Source organism: Mauremys reevesii, linkage group 11, assembly GCF_016161935.1.
Source record: "Mauremys reevesii isolate NIE-2019 linkage group 11, ASM1616193v1, whole genome shotgun sequence".
Lineage (NCBI taxonomy): Eukaryota > Metazoa > Chordata > Testudines > Geoemydidae > Mauremys > Mauremys reevesii.
Window position 1 is genome coordinate 1,356,633 of NC_052633.1, and position 24,996 is coordinate 1,381,628.

Below are 24,996 nucleotides of genomic sequence, written 5' to 3' on the forward strand. Positions count from 1 at the left end.
ATTTCACCAAACCCAGGCTTTCATCTTTGCTAATGTATTGCTGGGGCACCTGCGTTCTCAAAACAACAGATAAATACAGCCACATGAAATGGCTCATATAGAAGAGTTCACAGAAACTCCTGTTAGGATCTTGGAACACACAAAGAAGGTCCTGTAATAGTAATTCTAGCTAGTTATAGCTTAATTTCAGGTTTGGGTCATAATTTCCTTGCTGTAGTCATGAAACAACTTGCTCACAGTACATAATTTGCAAAGATTTGAGAATTGCAAAATTATGTTACTGTTGGAACAGATTCAGTTACCGTACAGCCTTCTCCATTAGATACTTGCCACTAAGTAAAGGTCTGTTGAGCGTATACAGAGGTGGTAGATCTTCTATCTCTGCTATCCGCTGGTATACTGCTCTGGATAGATGGTCCCCATGATATAAACTCCCCAAGATGATGCTAGAGAAGTAAATTGGCTCCACAAAGAGGCTAAGTAAGGATCCTTGAATACCCAACACGTTCCACCTAAGGGGAAGGAAAAAAAACACTTTCTTTTTAACGGAACAAGTAACCTCTACTAGAAACAAAAGGAGACAATCTCAATGGACTAGACTTTCAGTCTCCCCTATTGCCCAGAGCTTGACTTTGTTGTAGCTGTGTACCCAGCCAGAGTTCCACAGCATAGCTTTACATCATGCCTGTGGAGCACATATTGGAATCCCAAACATCAGCAGGTGCTGCAAATCTCCAATACGGCAGCCAAGGCCCAATTTCATAGGCAGAGTCCATGACTGTGGTTCCCCACTGCTACAGCTAGTGGGGCCTCTCCAAACATCCTAGTGTAGGGAGAGGGATGAGATCTATCCAGCTGAGTGAACGTCAGTCACACAGGACAGGATGAGAGCTCTTCAGCTTGAAGTGAGCACTGATGTCTTCAAAACAGATCCATCAGTGGGGAAGTCCCCTTTCCCAGGGTCGGCATGCAGGAGAGACAGGACACTTCCCAAAGATTCTCCTCCTCCCCATAAGAGACAATTCTGTCCCCTTCACCCACAAATCGCCTTTCCCCTATTGCTGCTTTGAACGGATAACTACAACTCCACAGCTGCGGCAGTGGCTATGGGCTCTGCACAGGGATTCTCTAATCTAGGAGCTCATATGCACACATTCTTTGCCCTTTTCAGCAGCTTCACAGATTTTGACTGGGGAAGCCTTGTCTGCATTGGTCTGACCATCCTCAGGGTGGGTCAGGTTGGTAGGGAACCAATATGTGAAGGAGTAAAGACCCATGTTCAAAAGCATCAGGATTTAGATGACTGCCAAGCATCTACAAGACTTTAAAGAACCTCAATCCCCATTCTGGGGTATTTGAGTCAGTCTCTGTCTTGCAGTTCACCTGCAGAATACTGCTGCAAAATTAATGTATCAAATTAAACCATGATGGCCTCCGAGTGGATGAAGAAGCAGGGGAGGTTCAATCAGGTTTCCTCTGGTGCCCTTGCATAGGAACTTGCTACAATTGCAGTTCTTGCGCTCATCTGAGCATGGGGCTTGTGGTGCTAGCCAGCCTTAGTAACAGGAACAGTTGGGGCAGCAGAGGGAAGCACACACTTGAGGCACAGTACTTCTTTGAGCTCCTGCTGGGATGGCACAGCTCCACCACATTCTCAGCACAGGCCAGAGATTACAGGACCCAACTGAACACATTGCTAAAAAGCGTCAAAGAAATAATAAACGTATAAGACTGTATAAGAGCCTTGTAAAATTACTAAAAAAGCTCAAGGCAACAATCTACTCACATACCCTTACTATAATGAGGATGAAAATGAAAACACCATATACCAGTTTACTCACCCGTCATTAAAAATGTTTGTCTTAGGTTACTGGGAGAGCAAGTAGCATTTTGCAGTAATGCAAAACGTGTAAGGGAAAGATTAAGTCATATTTTATATTCTATTGACATTCTATTTGCCAGCCAAATATTGGAAAATAAAAATAAAGGAGTTGTGAGAAAATTATTTCAAATCTATTTAATTAGTTTTAAAGCTAAACAAGGTTTACAACAGAACAACACTTTACATACACATTATATATAAAAGACTACATTAATGATCATCTTTATATGTGAGAAGTCAGTCACAATTTTAGAATTAGACCCACTGAGAACATTTCCAGACTTTACTAGAATTAGAATTTTCCTGGCACAAGCAGATATTTAGATGACCAAATACCTCATAATGGTTCTCCTTACCAATTTTCCAATTGCCTCAATATTTGCAGTATTCCTAATACCAAGTACAAGGAAGTATATGGACTACTGCAAATACAGATGTAGCGCTATTTAATACAAAACTGAAATGAATTAAAGGGCAAAGAATGTAAATTTTAGTCTTATAATTGCACCTGTAATCTATGTGCACTCAAATTAAGAACAGTTTCCCCAAGCGCAGCCTATTACATTTAGATTTCAAAAACACTACCAGGAAGACCAGAATGCATAATGTGACACTAACCAAAACCTTCCTGTGCACACCCCTGTGACCCTAACCAAAATCTTCCCCTGCCTCCTTTCTCATTGCCTTTGTTAAGTATCTCTAGTTTTTCAACTACACAATTTGGTGATCCTACCCAGTGTAGACGATGAAAACTAACATCTGCGCTGGTTTAAAAAGTATATTGATTAAAGCAAAACGAAATGTGTTTGCTCCTAGAAAACTAGATTCAAATTTGATTTAGATCACAACTAACAATGATCATACTAGTCCCATCAGAATCACTTGTGGATATTTTTCAATACTTTAAAATGATTGAGCAATATACTATGATTCAGGCATGCCTGGCTGGTTCTATGTGAGAAAAACATAGGACTTGAATGGAAATACTGTAGGTCGTAACCAAGACACAATGGCAGGGCTACGTGGGGAAAGTTTTTACAGCTGATTTCCACATTATACTTGCTTTTGAAGTTAATACTATTTGTTTTCACTCTCATTAACACAAACATGACATCATGTATTAACATTTTCTCATTTTCTAAATATACTGCAGTATTATTTTTTAAAAGGGTCACAAACATCTTCTCCTCAATGCAATGTCATGTGGATTGTCCCTCTGATTTTAAACTCCGTAGCTGTAGGAATGCAGTTGAAACCATGAAATATGTTATTTCATGGATATATACATTTAGGGCCCAGTATGGTGTTGTGCAACCTCCACAAATTTTGAAGTTAACAGGCCAAAACTCTCCCCTCATCTACATCCATTCATCTTCACTGCAAACAATGAGGTTACAAAGGTGGGAGAGCAAAATTTAGCCAAAGAGAAGTTTAGTTACCTCACAGGATGCATCATGTCCCTGTAGTATTATGGGGTCTATGAAAATTGCTCTCTTCAAATCAATGTATAAAATATTACGAGAAAGTGGCTGCCTCCAAACCAAATGTATCATAGAATCACAGAATATCAGGGTTGGAAGAGACCTCAGGAGGTATCTAGTCCAACCCCCTGCTCAGAGCAGGACCAACCCCCAACTAAATCATCCCAGCCAGGGCTTTGTCAAGCTGGGCCTTAAAAATGTAGGTGGCCTTGCACCTGTTTACAAACCAAACACAAACCTACCCCTCTCCCATGTGGCTTAAGAATAGGTTTATAATAATAGGTTTATAATAATTGATTAGCTTTTCAATTTTACACATTGTAGTATGGAAGACACAAGATCTGGCCCAAGGGCTCAGTGCTATATTTAGGGGGACTGGATGGCTCATGAAATTGGAAATGAAAAATAAATATTTCACCACTAGGTCATCAGTTCAAATTCATTTCAGTTTAGCTGTGAGCAAAAGTCCACAAAGCCTATGTGGAATAAACTGGTGATCAAAGTTCAGTTCTTAGTGGCCAGAGAGCCAAGTCACAAACACATGGCTACCTCTGTCCTTCAATCCTTTCTCACCCTTAACAGAGAGAATGAGGACTGAGGCCCTGGTCTAGGAAAATACTTAAGTGCATACTTACCTTCAAGCACACGAGTATCCCACTGAAGTTAATAGGACTGACTACTCAAGTGCTTAAAGTTAAACATGTGTTCTCATGTTTTGCTGAACAGAGGCCTCAATGGGCATGAAGCCTCCTCCCAACCTAAGAGCTGGTTTCTGTGGAACAGCCTTAGGCACATTAGCAGGGCAATGCACAAAACCTGCGCTGCTGGTGCTTGTGTGTTTAAGTTCATAGGGCTGGCAATCAACCCCTTTTCATGAGCATTTCTAACGCTATAAAATAGAAATGACATTTTAAACATATATTTCCATTTTAAACATCTGTGCAGCCATACGAAAAGGTAAAGTAATTGGCAATATGCAACATTTCTTTAACTACAACTCTGCACTTTTGTGAGTTACACACAATGCAAGGTGAAGCAATTCAAACTGACATGGGGAAGTGCTGCCCTCAAATACTGGCATGCAAGCATATCCTGAAGGGATTAAGAACTGATGTTAATTTCTGAGCAGCCTTGCATGAGGTAGGCAGTGTTTCTCAACCTTTTTGATACAGGGGACTGGCTTGCTGCCTTCCTAAGCTGTGTCATGGAGATCTCAGGGACTGGCCATTGAGAAATACTGATGTAGAGCACTCAGTGGATAGGAGGCATTTGTCAGGCATTCATTTTAATAATCACCAAGGTTAGCCAAGGTTATGTTTAAAAAACCTGTTCGATCAGGCATCAGAATTTCTACTGCTTTGAAATCATGTCCTAGAAACAATTAGAAAAGGTGCCTAAACATGAAAATGGAAATTAAAAGCTACAATTCAAAGTAGCAGTCCAGCCCTTTTTATAGACTCATAGACTTTAAGGTCAAAAGGGACCATTATGATCATCTAGTCTGACCTCCTGCACAATGCAGGCCACAATCTCACCCATCCACTTCAATAACAAACCCCTAACCTATGTCTGAGTTATTGAAGTCCTCAAATTGTGGTTTGAAGACCTCAAGGTGCAGAGAATCCTCCAGCAAGTGACCCCTATCCCATGCTGCAGAGGAAGGTGATAAACCTCCAGGGCCTCTGCCAATCTGCCCTGGAGGAAAATTCCTTCCTGACCCCAAATATGGCGATCAGTTAAACCCTGAGCATGTGGGCAAGACTCACCAGCCAGCACCCAGGAAAGAATTCTCTGTAGTAACTCAGATCCCATCCCATCTAACATCCCTTCACAGACCACTTTTTCACAGATAAGAGGTTGCAAGTTGCATTATAGTGACTCTCACTATCACCACTTTGGTTAAGAGTTTACCATTGTTCTCACTACTATGTTTATTAGCTGCTGCTGCTTCTCTTCGAAAAAATAAACATAAGTGATGCCATTTTATTTAGAAATCTGGTTACTGAATAGATCCAACAATTAGGAGTTTGCAAGCACAAGGCAAAGATTAAGGTGATTTGCTTGTATGATTCACGCTTTAAAGTTAGCTTTTAGAACTACAGAACAGCTGAACCTGCAATTCCTACTCATGCAAGTAGTCCTACTGATTTCAACTGGGCTACTCAACTGAACAAGGAGATGCAAGATTAGATTTTAGATTGAGAGTAGAAATTAGTTCTGGTCTGTCATATGACCTACCTCTTTATTATTATCTGATTTAATAAAGTTCCATAATCACTGTTTATTTTATGAAGAAGGAATTGCATAGCCTGTAATACAGCTTTTATCTTTGTTATCAGCTATACTGTCAACTAGGGCTGGTTGGAAATTTTCCATCAATTTTTTCTCTCACTCTCTCTCCATCTCCCCTTTCTTTTTTCTTTTTGTACTGATAGAAAGTTTGTTTTTTTGGCTCAAAGAATTTTTTTTAAAATGTCTTCTTGCTATGGAAAATTATGATGTTCCATCAAACCCGCCCCCCCCCGAAACACCTGAAAAATTTCATCTAAAATTGAAAAACACTGATTTAGAAATGTTGCCGCAGAAACTCATGAGAGTTGTAGTTCAGGTGCCTCATGTCCCCTTCTCCTCTCTGGACTGGTTTTCCAGCTGGACTAGTGGCAGTGTGGCCACAGGGTTCATATTTGTCCTGCTTCTGAGATCCCTCCAATACTCTCTGGAAATCAGTCTCATGTTCAGGGTGTGCAAAAGAGAGTGCTGGCTCTTTCCTGCTATAGAGTGCCCCTCTCACCTCCTTTGAGAAGACCCTTCTATGTGTCAGTCATTTTCTCAGCCCAAAGGAAAAGAGTTTCCAGTTAATACATAATTAAACTCCTACCAGCTGATTGTTGCTGTCAGTGCAGTTGTTTCAAGGATTTGATCAGACAAGCAGTTAATATATATACACAAACATATATAACTGCTCTTGTATCACTGACATTACAAATTAATTTTTTTAAAATTCTAATATTTACTCAGTTTGAAGAATTTTCTCTCTACGGCACATTAGATGAACTTTACAGAATTGCCATATACGTTCCTTTTCCCTTTATTCAGAATGCACTTTTTATCTGTGCTACTAACACTGCCTCAGCCTTACACACGTGTTCTTTTTTGTACTTCTTGATTTTTTCTATTTTCAGTCTTTTCACATTTAATATGAGAGAAGGGAAGCCACAGGTTCATATCAGAATCTTTCAAATGAGGAGAGTCCTGGTTTCCCTGCTATACTGTCAAATTTCTGCCTCAAACTAATATATGCCCATGGCCAAGTGGGCTGCAAGCGCTTGACATTTCTGAATGTATTTATTTAAACCAATTTCATCTCTGAACACAAGAGAGATAAATATATGCCTAATTCTGCATCAATACACTAGCACAGACTTTTCCAGTGTACTTGCTGTAATAAGAGGATGGGAATTTATGCTGCAATTTTTAAAAATTGATTATATAGAACACTTGTTAGAACTACTCTGGAGCAACAACAGGAATGAGGGTGTGTAATTGCAGCAGATGACAAAGTATAATGTTCATGACTCTCTTCCTAACATCCTGTTCTTTGTACGGTAATAGAAGTACACAAGGAACTGCTTTACACAATTAACATTCGTAACTTCAGAATGTGCAGTATGAGAGTTTATCTCAGACCTCAGTCTAATGCCGAAACAGTTTATAGACCTCAGTCTAATGCCGAAACAGCACTGGTTGAACAATGAAATTATATTTACCATAGAATGAAAAACTTGATAAAAAGTGGTATTTCCAGTGCTCAAAGTTATTCTTATTAATATCATTTGTGAGATCAACAAATGTGATCAATAAATGTGATAAATCTTTTGAAGCACTTGAAGGAGAAGAAGGTGATCAAGAACAGTCAACATGGATTCACCAAGGGCAAGTCATGCCTGACCAAACTGATTGCCTTCTATGATGAGATAACTGGCTCTGTGGATATGGGGAAAGCAGTGGTTGTGATATACCTTGACTTTAACAAAGCTTTTGATACGGTCTCCCACAGTATTCTTGCCAGCAAGTTAAAGAAGTATGGATTGTATGAATGGACTATATGGTGGACAGAAAGCTGGCTAGATCGTTGGTCTCAACGGGTAGTGATCAATGGCTCAATGTCTAGTTGGCAGCCGGTATCGAGTGGAGTGCCCCAGGGGTCAGTCCTGCTGCCGCTTATGTTCAACATCTTCATTAATGATCTGGATGATGGGATGGATTGCACCCTCAGCAAGTTCGTGGATGACACTAAGCTGGGGAGAGAGGTAGATATGCTGAAGGGTAGGGATGGGGTCCGGAGTGACTTAGACAAACTGGGCCAAAAGAAATCTGATGAGGTTCAACAAGGACAAGCACAGAGTCCTGCACTTAGGACAGAAGAATCCCACGCACTGCTACAGACTAGGAACCGACTGGCTAAGTGGCAGTTCTGTAGAAAAGGACCTGGGGATTACAGTGGATGAGAAACTGGGGTTGGTCCTGCCTTGAGACGGGGTTGGACTGGATGACTCATAGACTCATAGACTTTAAGGTCAGACCTTCTGAGGTCTCTTCCAACCCTAATCTTCTATGAGTCTATGATAAGGGAAAGAGCCTAAAAATGATTTACTAGTAATTCTGTTTGTGATAGACTCCTCTAAGCCTTATGGTGCCACCAACTGGGAAGCAAGGAGATAAAGTGTTGTGCGCTCCCACTCCTGATTATATAGGCCTCAGCCAGTCCCCATCACTCTTGTTAAAGAGACCTGCAGACTAAGAACAGTATGCAAGGCAGTGAGACAAATAATTCACAAATAAGCAATGGCACCAACCTACGACAAACGGAAAGGAGATGACAAACAGAATTAATAGGAAGTAATATCCTCTTGCCATATGTATCTATTTTCTTCTATCCAATGGAAGTGGATTAAAGTCCAGGCCACAGACATTACATGCAGTAACTTCAAAAGGCAGGCATTCCTTACTGTGAGACTGCAAGACACTGTGGCTGCTGGAGGTCTCCTGAGAGCAGAGAGTATGCAAAGACGTTCTTGCAGCCATCCAGATATAGGGGAATCAAGGAGAGAAATTCCCAGAAATATAACCTGTGAAAAGAGGGGTACCTTGATAATTACCCTGGCAGGTGACAGAAGTCATCACAGTTAGACTGTCACAGTGGAACAGGATGTAATAATTCAAGTACCAGGGGCTCCGACGGCAGAAGAGCAAGATGAAAGGTTGAGCTTGAGAAGACCGATACGCAACCTGCATTGCTCCATGGACCAGTGACTCTGGGATGGCCATCTGTTTACTGTGTCACCCCAGCCCAAGAGTCTCACATTGGTGGGGAATACAGAAGTGAGGGATGAAGAGAAGGCAGAAAGAAAGGGTGGATGGAGAAGCCCACCAGTCCAGAGAGACAAACCGCTAGTGTAAAAACAAGGGTTCCTCCAGAGAAGAGAGGGGGTGCCATATGGGCAACAGGGAAGCTACAAGGGAAATAGGTCCTGAACTTACTCCACCTCTCAGTGCTTAAGCCTCACCATCATCAAAACAGGGACACAAATACTTCCCTGTCTCAGTGAGATCATGAGGCCTGTCTCATTAGTATCTGTAAAGTCCTATTAGAACCTATACGCTGATATTTGCAGACAAAAAACCTACATGAATATGCAGTTATGGTGCAATGTATATAGCAGTATTGTAAGGGTAAAAAACACTACCAGAATGTTTTAGTTATCCCAAAAGAAGTCTCACAAACCCAGGAAATTCAGTGTTAAGGTTATACTTAAAAGAAATCTAAACATGTTACTGTATGGAAATGCACAGCGAAGGCACTCAAGCAACCTTAACACTGCAGTACAGCACACCATGCAATAACCATATGATTACGATCAATCCATTTAAGTGTCTGTGATCCCAGACTGCATTAACCTGATTTTTAAAGACTCAGTTTTTTCATATCTTTTCCTCTCATGGTGTCACTACAGGGTAGCATTAAGGTTGGGTGTCCTGGCTTGGAGCTCTGCTCTTTCACCCTCTCCTTCCAGCCTGAAGCAGAGCTCTCAAGATTTCTTGCCTCCTTTTCTTCTCTAGTGACCCTGAAACAAGGAAATAGAGTGAAAGAGGCAGCAGGAAGGAAAGAATAGGAGACTCAGGAGAAAAGGCAAACAACATCAGTAAGAGGATTTTCTGGCTGAGGCTAAGTGATCAGGGGCAGGGCTTCACAACTCTTTGCTTCACAGTAGTGGGCATCATCATGCTGTTTGTCTCTTAATCTATGGATGTAGGATGACAGAGGATTGATATAGAACAATATGATCTTGTGAGTAGCATTCAAATACAAAAGAGTCTTTGGATATTCAGATCTCCTTGGGAGGATATCCCTATGGAGCAAAGAGTTATCGAGGTTGGGAACGGAATATCTGTAGCTCGAGAGACTCGGGCAGGTGTAAGTGAGGTGAGCTAATTTTGATGAGTGGTGGGGCTAGCTCCCCACCATCACAGAATATGGTCAAAGGTTTGCACTGAGTTTGCAGCACTGACCGCTCCAGACTTCTTCATTGTGAAGGCCGGAGAGAAGACAAGAATGAAGAGGATAAAAGCATGAATGGAAAGCAGCACTTCCTAGAGGCCTGCAGCATTCTTAACAGGCTCATAGCTGAGCCAGCCCAGTAGCAAGCTGCTACTGAGGGACCAGAGGCAGAGGACAGGGCTGTAATGTTGTAGCTTAGTTTAGAATATACAGAGGGAGCTGTTCAGGAGCCAGAAAGTTTAATCAATGAGTTGCCTGTATGACCTTTTATGGGCAGAGTTAACTCAATAGTCTTTGTCAGACTAGAGGATTTACTATGCAAGTAATCTTCACCAAAATACATCAAGTTTGAACATAATGTTACTTTTGTATCATTACTGAACAGTTTTTATGCATTAAATTATTTCAATAATGCAAATAGTGTCATATCTTTTGTTAAATCCCAATAAAAACCCAATGGCATCTGAAATTTGTTAGTAATGGTATGGTACTGAATACTGGAAATTACATAGTAATGAACCCATTAAAGTGAAATTGACAGAACATGACTATAAATGTAAACACTGGGCCTCCTTATTCCTCATACAGCTTCTCCTCTATGTGTCTCAGGGTTGCATGTGCTTTCTTTAGTGACACACTCAAATTTTTACTCTGGTTACCCCCCTGAATTACAACAACTAGCTATGAGAGAGTCACCTGGGTTCTGTTCTGCGTCACCCAGAATCAACAAAATAGTCAAATGAACTCTGGCTGAGTAATCTGTTTTGGTTTTTAACTGGTGATGAATACAAACATAGTTTTCATGTCTCAGATGGAGTTTACGGAGTTGGCAGTTAGGTATGCCACCTTGAATTGTGAGCTAGGCAATTTGCTTGGCCAGTCATTATAAAGAATAAATAAGGAATGCATGTCATTCTTATGGAATCAATTTTCAGTGTGTAACCATATTTTAATCAGTGGATATTCTGGAGCCAGTATGGAATGGAGGTTTGTAAGTAGTGTAACATTTTTAAAATGGAGCTTTTACCCTCTCCCTACAGGTCCGGACTTATTCATAGAAATGTAATATATAAAATCATACTTTTCTCATGCGCTATAGGAACCCTGATGGTTCTCCCACAAGGAGAATGGAGAATCAAGCAAGTAGACCTCTCTCTGTGGTTTTAATTCTCATATAGCGCTTACACAGACAGTGAATAGGTTCAACCCACTTTGTATTTTACAAATGTATTTAACAATATTTTAATCAATTAATCTTGGTTTGATAAAATGCATAAACTACTTTTTATTAAAAAAATAAAAGGACATGAACAATATCCTCAACTAAGAAAGGCTGCCATTTCTTTTATGTGATTTGTGGGACCCTATGGGGTACTGTGAAAATGGAGCGCTGATTTGAAAAGCCAGCTTGCATTTTCCTGAAATTCCCCTGAGGTTGCTACACTTTTCAGAGGATACAGCTGTTTAATTTTGGGGGCATGGGTTGGTTGAGCTTGTCTGTTTAAATTTTAACAAAATCCTTAACTAATGAAAGAGCACAGTAACTAAAAAAAAAAAAATCAGTGTCACATTTTCACAAATGAAACCACTACTTTTATTGAAAGATTTTCCAGTCATTCAATTTTTTTTAAAAAGGTCACTTTTAACTGTATCAGCCAAGTAACAGGTTCTTAACTAACGATGTTTTGCCATTTAAAATGATAGTGTACATTTACACTTACATATGCAGTATGTAGACTATATCTACAACACACTGGAATAGTCTATATTTTGATAAAAGTTGTATACAAGTATGACTTACACAACATACTAATGAATTTTATATTTTGCCAATACCATACTATGTCTGATGAAAACTGCATGTTTTAATCAATCATCATCAAGATATTAACAATACAAAATGAGGCAGATATAACAAAGTAGCAAATTTGGTAAATTAGAGTATATGGCCCTCTAGCACCTTGAAGAGAGAAAATATGCTTGTGGGACAAGTTGATTCCTATTCTTCTTGGGCCTGAGCCTCACCACTGAAGCCAATGGGAATGTTGTCACTGACTTCAATGGGAGCAGAATCAGAGCAGCTAATCTCATGCTGGGGGGCTAGACCACAAGCCTCTACAGTCACCTCACGGGTCAACTAATGAGTGACTCAGACAAGACACTGTCAACGTGACGTCTGAAAACAATGTCGAATTTCCATCCATCCAGGTGCTCAGGCTGTGCGCAAAGCAGATATGAAGTACGCCCTCCAGCGACCTATGTTTTAGGATGCAAGCTGTAACCATGTTTCAGAATAAACCCAGAATAGTAGGGAAGAGACGCCAAACACTTAATATCTTACCTCGCTATCTTGTCACTGCAAGACATAGTAAGCAGTCTCTCTCCCTGTAACACTCCATCCCACGTCTGGATGGTAGTAGTAGATCGCACTGGAATTGTCCCTTCTCCAGATTCTATTTTCGTCCGTAGCTGTCCTCTTGCTTTACGGTTTGGATGTCTGTCTCCCTGATCTAAGTGACAAAAATTGTTTTAAGTCAATTGAGAAACAACTGTACAGAAGGAGTGGTTATGAAATGAGAGAAGGCAATGTATTTTTATGCTGGTAACCATCTTGGAAAAGGTCACAAAGTTTGGTACCAATTTCAATTACTCATTTAAATTTAGCTACAGCATCAAATATCTTTCTTGTATACAATATTCTCCAAAATACATTTGCTATTAAACCAAGCTTTTCAGGAAAGAACATCTCAGATATGGTATTTAGTTCTGAAGTTCAGTTCTGGGCATTTCAGTGCTAGAATGAAATTAACAAGTTAGTGTAGTTTAGCTATGTCGGTCCCAGGATAATAGAAAGACAAGGTGGATCTATGATTGGACCAATTCTCTCACTGATAGATGTTGGTCCAATAAAATATATTACCTCATTGACTTTGTCTCATTAACAAATCAGGAAATTCAGAGAAGAGCAACAAAAATTATTAAAAGGCAGCAATAATGAGGAAGCCCAATGAGTTCCATAAAGACTCACTGTGAGTTATTGGCTTATCCTTAACAGAATCCAGGATCTTCCCGGCTCTAGCCTAAATGGCCAGTTTGTCTTTTTATATTTAGTTTAAAGTAAATGGTCCAGATTTCCAAGAAGAGATCTTTCTTCCAAATAATAATAATAATAATAATAAAAAATCCATATACAAAAGGCTAGAATTAAAATGACTGCTTATTTCTAACGTTGCCATTTGTCTGTAATCAAATAAACTCTAAGCAATTCCTTTATAGCTAGAATCATACCCTCTTGTGCTGCTTCATGTGGTGAGAAAATCCTAGCATCTCCACATGGAGAGGTGCTGATATAGAGATGAAATTGCACATTTTCTTTCAGTTTAAATCCGCCCCGTTCAGACTTGATAAAGATGGATTTTTGTTGATCTTCTTTATTACTGGAATATAAACAAAGAAGAGAACTGTAGTCAAAACCTGAAGAGAAACAAATGCTGGAGATTAAGCCCAGTCTAACTTACTATACATTAAAATGATTAAAGTAAGGCATCAAATGTGGCACTTGAGAGTTATTACAAACCATACAGAAAGGAAAGAAGTTAGAAACAAGAAATAAAGAGTACTTGACACTGCCCGGTGAACTTATAAAGCACCATTAGTCAATGAAACAAAACTATCCATTTGCTAGTCCATAGAGTGGAAATCCATCAACCTCATGAAGAACCTGGAAATTTCCACTACATGCATCCGACAAAGTGGGTATTCACCCACGAAAGCTCATGCTCCAAAAGTCTGTTAGTCTATAAGGTGCCACAGGACTCTTTGCTGCTTTTAGTCCATTTGATGGCATTTTAATTTTATTTCCACTAATTCAAAGAACAGTTGAATAACTAAAATGTGTTTACACTTTAAAGAACTACATGATTAACTCATAACTCACTATTTCTGAACCATAATAAAAATATAAGAGTTCAATATAGTTATACATATTCCTCATTAAATGAGTCTTTGTTTGTTAAACTCACACTGTATGACAGGGACCAGAGTTTTCAATTAAAAATTTCAGTAGCTTCAGCTATTTTTTATGATATTTTTTTGCAATGGGACTCCTTAGCTTTGTGTTATGATTCAAGTAATCATCAGATAGACACATGATGTTCATAGCACAATCTCAGCCTCCTTAAGCTTACCTTACAAACAGCTCAAGTTGTGTGTAAAGAAATTTAAGCAGGCACCTGCGAGATATAATTTCTGCATGGCAATCGTTTAATGCAAGACCACGGTCACTCATGTATTCTCCATTTATGCATTTTGTCCCCGTGGAAACACTTATAACCTGGGCATCCTTCACATCTGTACCTGGGAAACAAATTTCAGAAAGAAAATGTAATTAACTGCACACAAATTTAATAACTGACTTCTTTAAAAGAACGTGTTTGAATTCCAAAAAATTAAGTATTTTTCTTCAAACATTTTCTTTATAAAAAAAGCTTCAATCTGAAAGCGGAGGTTACTTACCTGGAACTGGAGGTGCTTCGAGATGTGTGGTCCCTATCTGTATTCCACTGAGGGTAAGGTGCATGTGCCATATGCCCAGAGCCAAAGCTTTTCAAAGTAGTAATGTCCATGAGTCCATGCATGTGCCCTTACATTGCCTCGTGGTTTCGACTAGGTGGTAAAGGGCAGCAGGGCTGGCCTTAGGGGTGTGTGACCGCCCAGGTGCCGTGGTCAGGGGGTGCCGTGTGCAGTGCAGAGGTGTGTGCTGCTGGTGGGAAGGGTAGTACCTGGAACACTGAGTGACAGCAAGGAGTGCTGCGCATGGGTGGAGTTTCAGGGGGCATTGCCCCCCTCCCAAACTCACAGAAGCAATGCATGTGGGGGGGGGTACACCCAGATTTCTTCCTGCTTCCTCCCCATGGAGAAATGTGTTCGGGGGGGTGAGCGGTGACACTTGGAGCACCTGGTGTTGCTGCCCGCCTACCCCCCGAAGGTTCCTCTGGACTGGGAGAGGAGGGGATGAGCAGCAATACCAGGCTCTCTGTGCGTCCAGGTCACTTTCCCCACCTGGGCTGTGTAGCATCAGGAGCTGCTCTCCTGCCCTCCCTTATGCCGCCCACGTGGGGGAAGTGATCTGGACACAAGGAGCACCTAGCGTTGGAGGGGGTGCAGGGGCTAGGGGAGAAGGGAGTGCAGGAGGGTTTGGGGAAGAAGGGGCACAGGAGAGGAGTGCAGGGGTCAGGAGAGAAGGGGGTGCAGGAGGGGTTAAGGGAGAAGGGGTGCAGGAGGGTTTGGGGGAGAAGGGGCACAGGAGAGGAGTGCAGGGGTCAGGAGAGAAGGGAGTGCAGGAGGGGTTGGGGAAAGGGGTTATTCATTATGATAGTTATTACTGTCTATTTTACAAATAATTTCAGACATACGTTTCAGATTAGATGCCTGAAATCACACTCAGTTTTATCAGTGACACCATCTCTCAGCTTCTCTGCACTAGCACAAAATGAGTCCATCTCCCCCTCCGTCTGCCTAGGTTCTCTCCTTCCCTTATTCTCTTCTTGGGAGTATGCAGAAACCTACCAGAAGGAGCCAAAGATTTGACCTCCTTGACGCTGTAAGGTGTCCTTATTTATACACTTAATCCCATTTAACTCAGGAAGGTTCCAGAATCTGTCCCCAGCTCCTGCTGCAGCTCAGCAGTTCAGAGTTTTTGAGCAGCACTCTATTTGTGTTGATTTGTCTGCAAATATTTTAATGTTTGCTGCTGTCATGAGGAATACAGAATGATTCTATGCTCTACCATACAGTCTTTGTATCCCGAAGTAAAATCACATATGGCAGACTCCGATTGGCTATATACAGCACATGTTGCAAGAGATAAAGCATATCTTCTTGCTGATTCTGAGACAGACATTGGAGCTGTGTAATGCCATTAAAGCTAGAATGTTAGAATTTGCACAGGAATTACCCTACAAATTAATTCCTAACAAAGGTAATTTCTTCAGAATAAGCACTGGAATCATCTTTTGTAATACTAATTAGCCTAATCAAATTATTTTTGTTAAGATTGTTTAATAACAGACAATATATGTCCAAGTCCAAAATTTATATCCTTGATGCCATTGTTTTTGCACTTGTTTATATATATTTTAGTATTGCTTTTTGTTTTTTAGCTAACATAGAAGTTGCTGGGTGGTTGCTGTACAATAATAACAAGAGAACCCAGGCGAACCAAGCGCTATGTTCTGTATTGCGTTTGACTGACTATCGTGTATATGTTTTTTAAGCCTTAATCTCTTGAGACTCCAATTCCACAGCTATGGATACTGGAAGTTCCTGGAGTAGGTGATGGCGTGCTCATCCTGTTTTACAGGAATTTGTAAAAGAGTGCTCTTCTGCTTTAGATTACTTACCTCCCACTTTTTTTTAAAATTACAAATACAAAAACAAAACAGGTAAAATAAGTCTTTATCCTATTTGTTTGTTAAAATATTAACTCTGCAATTACAGACCAGCAAGAAGGAAAGCTGATCTATAAAGGATCCTTTCTCATGGCACTGTATTAAACCAGCTGGACAGAGAAGAGATATGAGACAAGCTCTAGGAAGTAACATCTTTTATGATGTACTGAAAGATTTGTTGTTCTGTATAGCGTTTTGAAGTTGAAACTTCCCCTCCCCAAATCATGTGATGTGACAGTGTGACAAATTTCTTGTAACTTAGCAGTTCTCCCACAGCCTCAACTATACCCCAAGTGAACTCTGGAACTCAACCCATTTAAGAGTTCATTTCAAAAGGGGGATGGGTAGCCCTTTGTTCTGAATCTTCCCTTATCTGTGATGTTTTCTGTGGTCTGTGATTTCAGGAGCATTTTACCTGATGGCTCTCTTGCCTACAACTTTTCAATCCTTAAAGTGTCCTGTGGAGTTCATCTTTCATCAGTAGAGCATGAATAACTCCTACCGTTGAGTCCTGAAATAACTACCAAGCAGGGGAGTTTCAACTGTCTCCAACTTCAGGTTCAGTTAGCTATGTAAGCAGCAGACAACATTTTTGCCCAGCTACTACACAATGAGACTAGGGGTGTCATGGGAAGTCTTCCAGTCACTCCAGAAGACCCTTCCAGAATTCAGGAGGCCGGGTGTGCGAATACTGAGAGCCCGGCCGCACCTGGGTGAAACACAGAGATGGCTGCGAGGTGAACCTTAAGGGATCCAAAGGCTAGGTGCTGATCCTTTAAGAACATCAAGTAGTCCAAGATGCATGGGATCCAAGCTTGGAGTGGTGCCACCTGCTGCTGAGCGCACCAGCAGGAAAACCTATTCCACTTAGCCTCATAGGTAAGCCTAGCTGACGGCTTGTGACTTTCTAGGAGCACTCGCCTTACTGAGTCTGAACAGGTGTGTTCAGCCTGGTTCAGCCACGGATCCTCCAGGCCGTGAGGTGGAGCGACTGAAGGTCCGGGTGCAGGAGGCGACTGATTCTGAGAGATGAGGTCAGGGCTGAGAGGGAGACGTAGGGGAGCCTGAATTGACAGGTCCAGCAGGATCGGGTACCAACACTGGCGTGGCCAGGCAGGGCTACCAGTATGATATCCGCCTTGTCCTGGCGGATCTTGAGGAGCACCTTGTGGACAAGCGGGAACGGTGGGCACCTTCAAAACAAGCGCTTAGGGTCTGGGGAAGGCTTAGACTGTCCTTGACCCTGTCCAGAGGGGGGGCGAGATGGTCTATGTCGGGAGTATCTGTTTCTCCAACGAGAAAAGTCCTGCCTCGGTCTAGGCAGGAAGGTGCGCTGCTGGGTGGTCTGGGGTTTAAATGACTTTCGTTGGTTAGCCGGGGTATGCATACCTAAGGATTTGATAGTGTTTCTCGTGTCCTTTAAGGTATGCAAGTGGGAATCGGTTTGCTTTGTAAACAAGCCCTGACCATCAAAGGGGAGGTCTTGGATGGTGCTTTGAATCTCAGGCGAGAGACCTGAGGATTGTAGCCAGGCATTCTGCCGCATGGCAATGCCAGAAGCCAGAGTGCACGCAGCTGCAGCTGCATCCGCCGCTTCGAGGGAACCCTGGAGAGAGGTCCGGGCCACCAATTTACCTTCCTCAGCAATGGCCCCGAGTTCCGTATGAGCCTCCGCTGGGAGAAGATCTTGTAATTTTAGGACCGAAGACCAAGAGTTAAAGTGGTATCTACTGAGGATCGCCAACTGGTTAGCGATCCTAAGTGGGAGACCCCCAGTAGAATAAACCTTTCTCCCAAAAATGTCCAGCCGTTTCTCGTCCTTTGATTTGAGTGCTGACCCTTGCTGGCCCTATCTTTCTCTGGTGTTTACCGCATACACTGCAAGCGAGCATGAGGCGGGGTGAGTGAAAAGATACTCGTAGCTCCTGGTGGGAACAAAGTATTTCCTTTCTACCCCCTTGGCTGTAGGAGGGATAGAGGCAGGGGTTTGCCAGAGAGACTTGGCATTACTTTGGATAGTCTTATTCATGGGGAGGTCCACCCTGGAAGGTCCTTCAGGGCCCAAAATGTCCAACATGGGGTTCTCCTCCTCCACAACCTCCTTAACTTGGAGGTTCATATTAAAGGGCCAAGCAGTTCATGGAGGATCCTAACGTCCATTGGGGGTGAACCAGACATGGACGTGCCAGCCACGGCCTCATCAGGGGAGGACGAAGACAAATCCACTGGGAGAGCTGGGACAGAAATAGCCTTTAGTCAGCCCCAGGTATCTCCTCTTGGGCCCCCGGGGCAGCCCCTACCACGGGTGCTGACTCCGTGGGTTGGTCTGGATCCGGAAGGGGGCGGCTGAGGGTCGCCTCGGGAGGACAGGTGTCCGCGTGTGACAATGGCTGGGCCCCCGGAATTGCCACTGAGGCTGCCAACTGGGCACTGAGGGGTCTTGTCCGAGGCTTCCCGGGCCTGACTGGGGAATGCCCAAAGCCCCTGAAGCTTTCCCTGACCTGCCGGAGGGGGATTGGGACCACAACGGTCAAGGAGGGGCAGTGCGTGAGGGGAGTAAAGGCGGCACCGAGCCCTTTGGTAGCCAAGGGTCATGTGGTGATCAGTGCCGTGAGGTTGATCACAATCGAGAGTGGTGCCGTGATGAAAAATGGTGATGCGATGAAGAGCAGTGCCGAGATGTGTAGTGGTGCTGTGTTGGTGAACGGTGCCATGTTGGAGAGCAGTGCCGCGATGGAGAGTGATGCCGCTTGGGTGTCCGGTGCTGCTTGGTTGACCGGTGCCGCGATGGAGAGTGGTGCTGCTCAGGAAACCGGTGCCACAATGGGGGGGCAGTAGCTGGCCGCGGACCAGTGCCGTGGCAACAGTTGAGTCGGGGATCGGTGTTCCGTGTGGCAGCGATCCGAACGGTGCCACGAGGTTGCTGAGCGAGACCAGGACCTCAAGCGGGACCACGTTCCAGCAGTCAACTGCGACCTCGAGCAGGAATGGCTCCGAGGGTTGGGGCTGTGAGACCAGCGCCACAAGTCTAACCGGTGCCATGAGTCAGACCGGTACCTGGGGCGGTGCCAGGACTCTGAATGACGCTGGGACTCCGAGTGGCATGGAGATGCTGGTCTAGGGGCATCACCGAACATCGCTGGCTTGCCCTTGGATGGTACCGGAACTCGGGCTGGGGCCAGTGCTGGGACTGGGGGTACAGGGACTGTCATTTCGATGAGCCCTCTAGTGGCCTCAAATGTGTCCGGAGTGGAAGGCAATGTAATCTCCTCCACTTGAATGGTACCCTATTCAGGGCTGGCGTGTTGCTCAGTCAGGGCCTGAACAACTGCTTCGACCCTAACGAGGGGTCCTCCCAAGGCTTGCTTCTTTCCAGCAACCGGGGAATGAGAAAGGTGCCGAGGTGGGCGTTTTTGGGCCCACGAGATCGTTGGTCCCAAGGTGGGCGTGGGATCTTCTGTGGTGCCGTAATCGGTACCGCTGGGGGAGCACTGCGCACTGAGGTGCTCGGGCCTGCGTCTTGAGAGGGCCTCAATGCAGACTCCATGAGGAGTTGCTTGAGTCGAATTTCCCTCTCTTTTCTTGTCTGTGGCTGGCAAGCCTTATAGATTTTACACTTGTCAGCCTGATGGCCCTCCCCCAGACACCTAAGGAAGGAGTCGTGGGGATCGCCCGTGGGCATGGGCTTGTTGTAAGACTTGCAAGGCTTGAAGCCCTGGGACGGCATGCCCCAGGGCCCCGCAGGGCAGTTGATGAGTGCTAAACTGCCCTCAACTACTAAGCTACGCTTAACACTACAGAGAAAAAACACTTACACTAACATTAACAATTAACTAACAATGATTAAGATAAGCTAGGGATTAGTGGAGCACTTAAGAAACTAAGAGACCACTGTTCCAACAACCGTCACGGGCGGTAAGAAGGAACTGAATGGGGGTTGGGCCAGCAGGGTCTTATATAGAATGCCATATCGGTGCTACTCCAGGGGGCTCCCCAGCCGGCCTGATGGGTAGCTGCTAGGGAAAAAGTTTCCGACTTTCGTGCACATGGCATGCACACACACCTAACTGGAACTGATACGAGCAATCACTCGAAGAAGAACTGAAAAGATTTAAAAGGCAAACAGTACATGACCTAGTTTATGTATGAAATGTATTGTAGTATAATGATATATATGAATTTACCATCCTGACAATTATTTTCAAAGTGCATTTTAAAAGGTTTTTGTATTTTATAGAATGTGGTTTGTCTTATAAGACTCACTTAACTTATCTGGAGATGGTGAAACAGCTCAGTGAAAAAGAGAGGTGTTTGCAGGAATAAGGAGAGGTTACTCACCTTGTGCAGACACTGGAGTTCTTTAAGATGTGTGTCCCTCTGGGTGCTCCACATCAGGTGCGCATGCACCTCCCATTGGAGATTTTTGATAGCAGTGCCAATTCAAGCCTGTGCCTGTGGTCTACACACCCTCTTGCCCTGCACCGAGGATATACAAAGCTGCATGGGCAAACCACCTCAGTTCTTTTTCTACTGAAAAGTTCTACAGAGGAAACTCCGAATCAGAGGGGAAGAAAGGAAGCAGTGTCGCATCCATAGGGACACACATCTCGAAGGACTCCAGTTACTGCACAAGGCAAGTATCCTCTCCACCTTTGGAGAAACGTCTCTGCGGGTGCTCCAGGCCAGGTGACTCCCAAATACTATCCCCACAGGGAAGAGGGAGCATTGTAGCAGAGTCTAATACTGAGAACACAACTGCATTGCCAATCGAAGCATCTGATCTAGAGCATAGTGCGTGGAGACAATACGTTGCAGTTCTGCAAATTTAGCAACTAGAACATCTTCCAGTTATGCCACAGAAGTAGATTGCAACCTTGTAGAATGGGCTTACAATCTAAGAGGCTGAATGTTGGCAGACTCATAATGTGAGATAATACGCCAAGAGATCCACCTCAAATCTTTGAGTGGATATTGTGGATCCCTTGGATCTGTCTACAATTGAAACAAACAGTCTGAGAGACTTTCTGAATGGTTTGGCTCTGTTCAGATAGAAGGCTAACGCCCTTCTGACATCCAAGGTATAGAAGGCAGCTTCTATAGAAACTTAGAATGTGGCTGTAGTGAAATTTCTTCCTTGTAATATATTGTAAAGTGATGGCGGGATCTGCCATTAAAGCCCCCGGTTCTCTTACCCGCTGGGCAGAAGTAATGGTCACAAAGAAAGCTTTTTTCATGGATAGGTGAAGCTGCAAAAATGTAACTAATGGCTCAAAGGGGTGTTTCATAAGGGAACTAAGGAGAAAGTTCAAGTCCCATATCAGGGTAGGTTCCTTAATCTATGGAAAAAGATTAATCAGTGCTGTGAGAATCTTGATGTTGTGGGGTGAGCAAAAATTGAAAAACCTTTCACAGAAGTATCGATGTTGTTTCAGCCACCAAGAGAACCTTAATGGATATCATAGTAAGACCTGAGCTTTTAAATTCCAAAAGATAGCCCACGATTGTGGAAAGACAAGAGTGAACAGGAGAAACTCATTGATGGGTACAAAGTGGGGAAACCTCTTCCATTTCTGACAATAAGTATATCACGCAGATGCTTTTCTACTGTTTAACAATACCTGTTGTACCTCTATTGAACAGGAAATCGAACCATCTAGGAGCCATGCCTGCAACTACAGAACTTCCAGTTTGGGGTGAAGTGTCTGACCAGCATCCTGAGACAATAGGCATCAACTGGTTGGAGTTCTCAGCAGTGGAGGAGAAGTCAAATCAGGTAAAGATATCACACTTATCTTGGACAAGTTGGTGCAATTAAAATTATATCAGCCTTGTCCTTCTTGATCTTGTTCAGTACTTTCAAAAGCAATGGTGTGGGTGGGTATGCATAAAGGCAGCCCTTCATCCTTGAAATAAGGAAGGCATCTCCTAGTGGCAGATTGTATCTTTGCAACCGAACACACCTGGTTACAACTTCAGTGTTTCTAGTGATGCTTCAATTGCGTCCCACTCTCATGAAGAATTTTTTGCACTTTGTGTTGAGGGCGGCAAAAAAGAGATCCACTTCTGGAAGCCTCTCGTGGTTAGAAATATGCTGTTGAGGACTTGTGAGTCCAGGAGAAGTGCCTGCTGAGATTGTTGGCCATGGTGTTCTGTATACCTGGAAGGTAAGAAGCACAAATTCTAGCGTTTTATTCCTTCGGCACAAAGCAAGGGAGAGCATGCCCCGCCCTGTTGATTAATGTACAACATGCAGGCCATGTTGTCTGTCATGACCTTGATAAATTTGACTCTCATCAGTGGAAGGAAATGAGTGCAAGCATTTCTGACTGTTCTCAATTCTAGAATGTTGATTTGAAGAAGATGCTCTTGAGAAGACCATTTGCCCTGAATGGTATGACACCCTAGATATTCTCCTCATCCCAAAAGGGACACATATAATCTTATAATCATGGTAGTAGGAGGTTGAATGAAAGGGACTCTTGCACAGACGTTAAAGGGGTCCTTCCACCAATTGACTGAGTCCAAAACACAATGGGGAACAGACATCTGTTTGTCTTGACTGCTTGCTTGGCATATAAACTGCCTTGAGCCATCCCTGGAAGCTTTGAAGATGTATCCAGGTGTGTTGGGTTATAAAGGTAGCTGCTGCCATATATTCTAATAGCTGGAGGCAATTTCTTGCTGAGTTTCAAGGACTTACCTGAACCTTTGAAATGAGATTTTTTTAGGGTTGCGAACGTGTCCATGGGAGCACATGGTACTGGGAATGATCGTGGTTGATTGTAAAATGAAGAAACCTCTTGTGACATGAAAATACATGTCAAGGGTCACAAACCAATCACTGGAATCTAAAGAAGGAATTATAGCTGCAAGGGTCACCATCCTGAATTTTTGTGGTTTCACTTAGTTGTTTAGATGCAGTTTGAACTAATATTGGTCTCCTTCCTCCATTCTTTTTGGGACCCAGTAAGCACTTGTAATAGAAATCCTTTTTCCTGTGCTGGACTAGAGCTGGTTCTGTGGGCCCTAAGCATAGAAGAAAGGCAACTTTCTGTCTCAGCAATTGATCAGTCCCTGAAAAGGGATGGGGAAGGAGGGAGGGATGGAGATTAAATGGATGGAATAATCAAGCACTGTGACCAAAACCCATTTGTTGGATATTATTCTCTCCCATGTAGGCTGGAAATGGGAAACATGGTATCCAAAAGGGGGCTGGGAAAGGAGGGTGAGACTGTAGGCTCCAGTAGAGTAAGTGATTTAAGAGTTTTGAGGAAACCTTTCAAAGTGTGAAACTCATCATCAGACTCAGAGAATAGCTTGACTCATCAAAAGGAAGGTCCTCAACAGTACTTTGTACTTCCATAGAGAAGTTAGCCAACTGGAGCCGTGTCCTTCATCAGCTCCTGAAATTGTCTAAACTCATCTGCAATGGAAGATGGTGGAGGCATTACAGCCTCATCTGGTGGTGATGAAGAAATACTTATGTGAAGTGTTACTTCCTTGTCAGCCTTTGTCTCCTGCTCTTCAAAGTTCTCTAATGGTTCAGGTTGATGAAGTGGTAGCGAAGATGTAGGAGAATGCCTCTACCTGTGCTCCCTCTGAGAGGGACTTGGGACCTTTAAGAATTGTTGGTGATATAGGGCCCAGGGATACCAATAAGGTCATTGGGAGGGCTCCAGAGCATAGGAGAAGGCACCCATCACTGGTCACACCAACTAAATTGGGGTCAAGATTGCCTGTCCCCAACAGTCTCTAAGTAGCAGTGTAGTGACTTCTAGAGTAAAGAGAAGATCCCTGAATTGAAACTTGAGTCAGAAGAATCATCCTCAACATATTTCAGAGACAGTAATAACTTTCACCCTAGATGGTTGATGCTGGTGAAGCATGAGGTCTCGATGAAAAATGTGAAGTCTGTAACTCAGAAGATCATGGTACAGATAACTGTTCGGTACCACTACGTAATGGAGACGCCAACATAAAAGGATCTCTTAACTATCTAACTCCTGCAGTAGTGATGATATGTGAATGGGAGTTGAGAAGGATCCTGTGGAGACTGACATCGGTCCCAAGGTAGGGACTTATCTAGAATGCACCGGTGCTGTGGGCACTAAATGCTTCCACTGAGTATGTTCAGACTCAGGCAGTACCAATAGAGCAGTCAGGGACTGTGTATGGATATCAAAGATACAGTAGAGTCTGATGGTGCAGACTTCTTTGAAGTTGAATGTCTACTAGAATGAACATGACCACCCAATGCTGAACAAGTTTTTGGTACAAAATCCATCTTATTGATAGAGTGGCTTTTAGAGGAAGCCTTAGATGATTTCACGGTACTGGAACCACTCAAATTCTCAACAGTACAGCTTTTGGGACCTGAGGTTTCCAGACCTGTTTTTTCAATTGGTGAATTAAACTTCTTAGTAGGAGACCAAACATTCCTGCTCCTCTTATCAGAACACACAGTCTTACTGCACAAGCCTCTTGATACCACAGATGCAGAAACAGGTGCTGTATCCATCGAGGGTCTTGGTGACCAGGATCCAGAGGTAGAGGGGCACTAAATGTGCTTGGAGATTGGTGTACAGGGGGATTCTCAGAGCCTGGGTCGGTGGGCAGTCTTGCTTC

At 43.2% G+C, this 24,996-nt stretch overlaps 1 protein-coding gene across 6 annotated transcripts in view; it reads right to left on the bottom strand.

The window, feature by feature from the left end:
* The window catches only part of ADARB1 (adenosine deaminase RNA specific B1), a 245,080-nt gene that overhangs the window by 34,613 nt on the left and 185,471 nt on the right, over positions 1 to 24,996 (bottom strand). For 5 of the 6 annotated variants that reach the window (XM_039494227.1, XM_039494224.1, XM_039494225.1 and 2 more), the window contains 4 exons: positions 14,110 to 14,278; positions 13,211 to 13,359; positions 12,264 to 12,432; positions 331 to 512 (listed from right to left, as the gene is read on the bottom strand). In XM_039494227.1, the coding sequence (XP_039350161.1) occupies positions 331 to 512; positions 12,264 to 12,432; positions 13,211 to 13,359; positions 14,110 to 14,278 (669 nt within the window). The remainder of the gene's footprint in view (positions 1 to 330; positions 513 to 12,263; positions 12,433 to 13,210; positions 13,360 to 14,109; positions 14,279 to 24,996) is intronic. The other variant, XM_039494229.1, reaches the window with a different exon arrangement.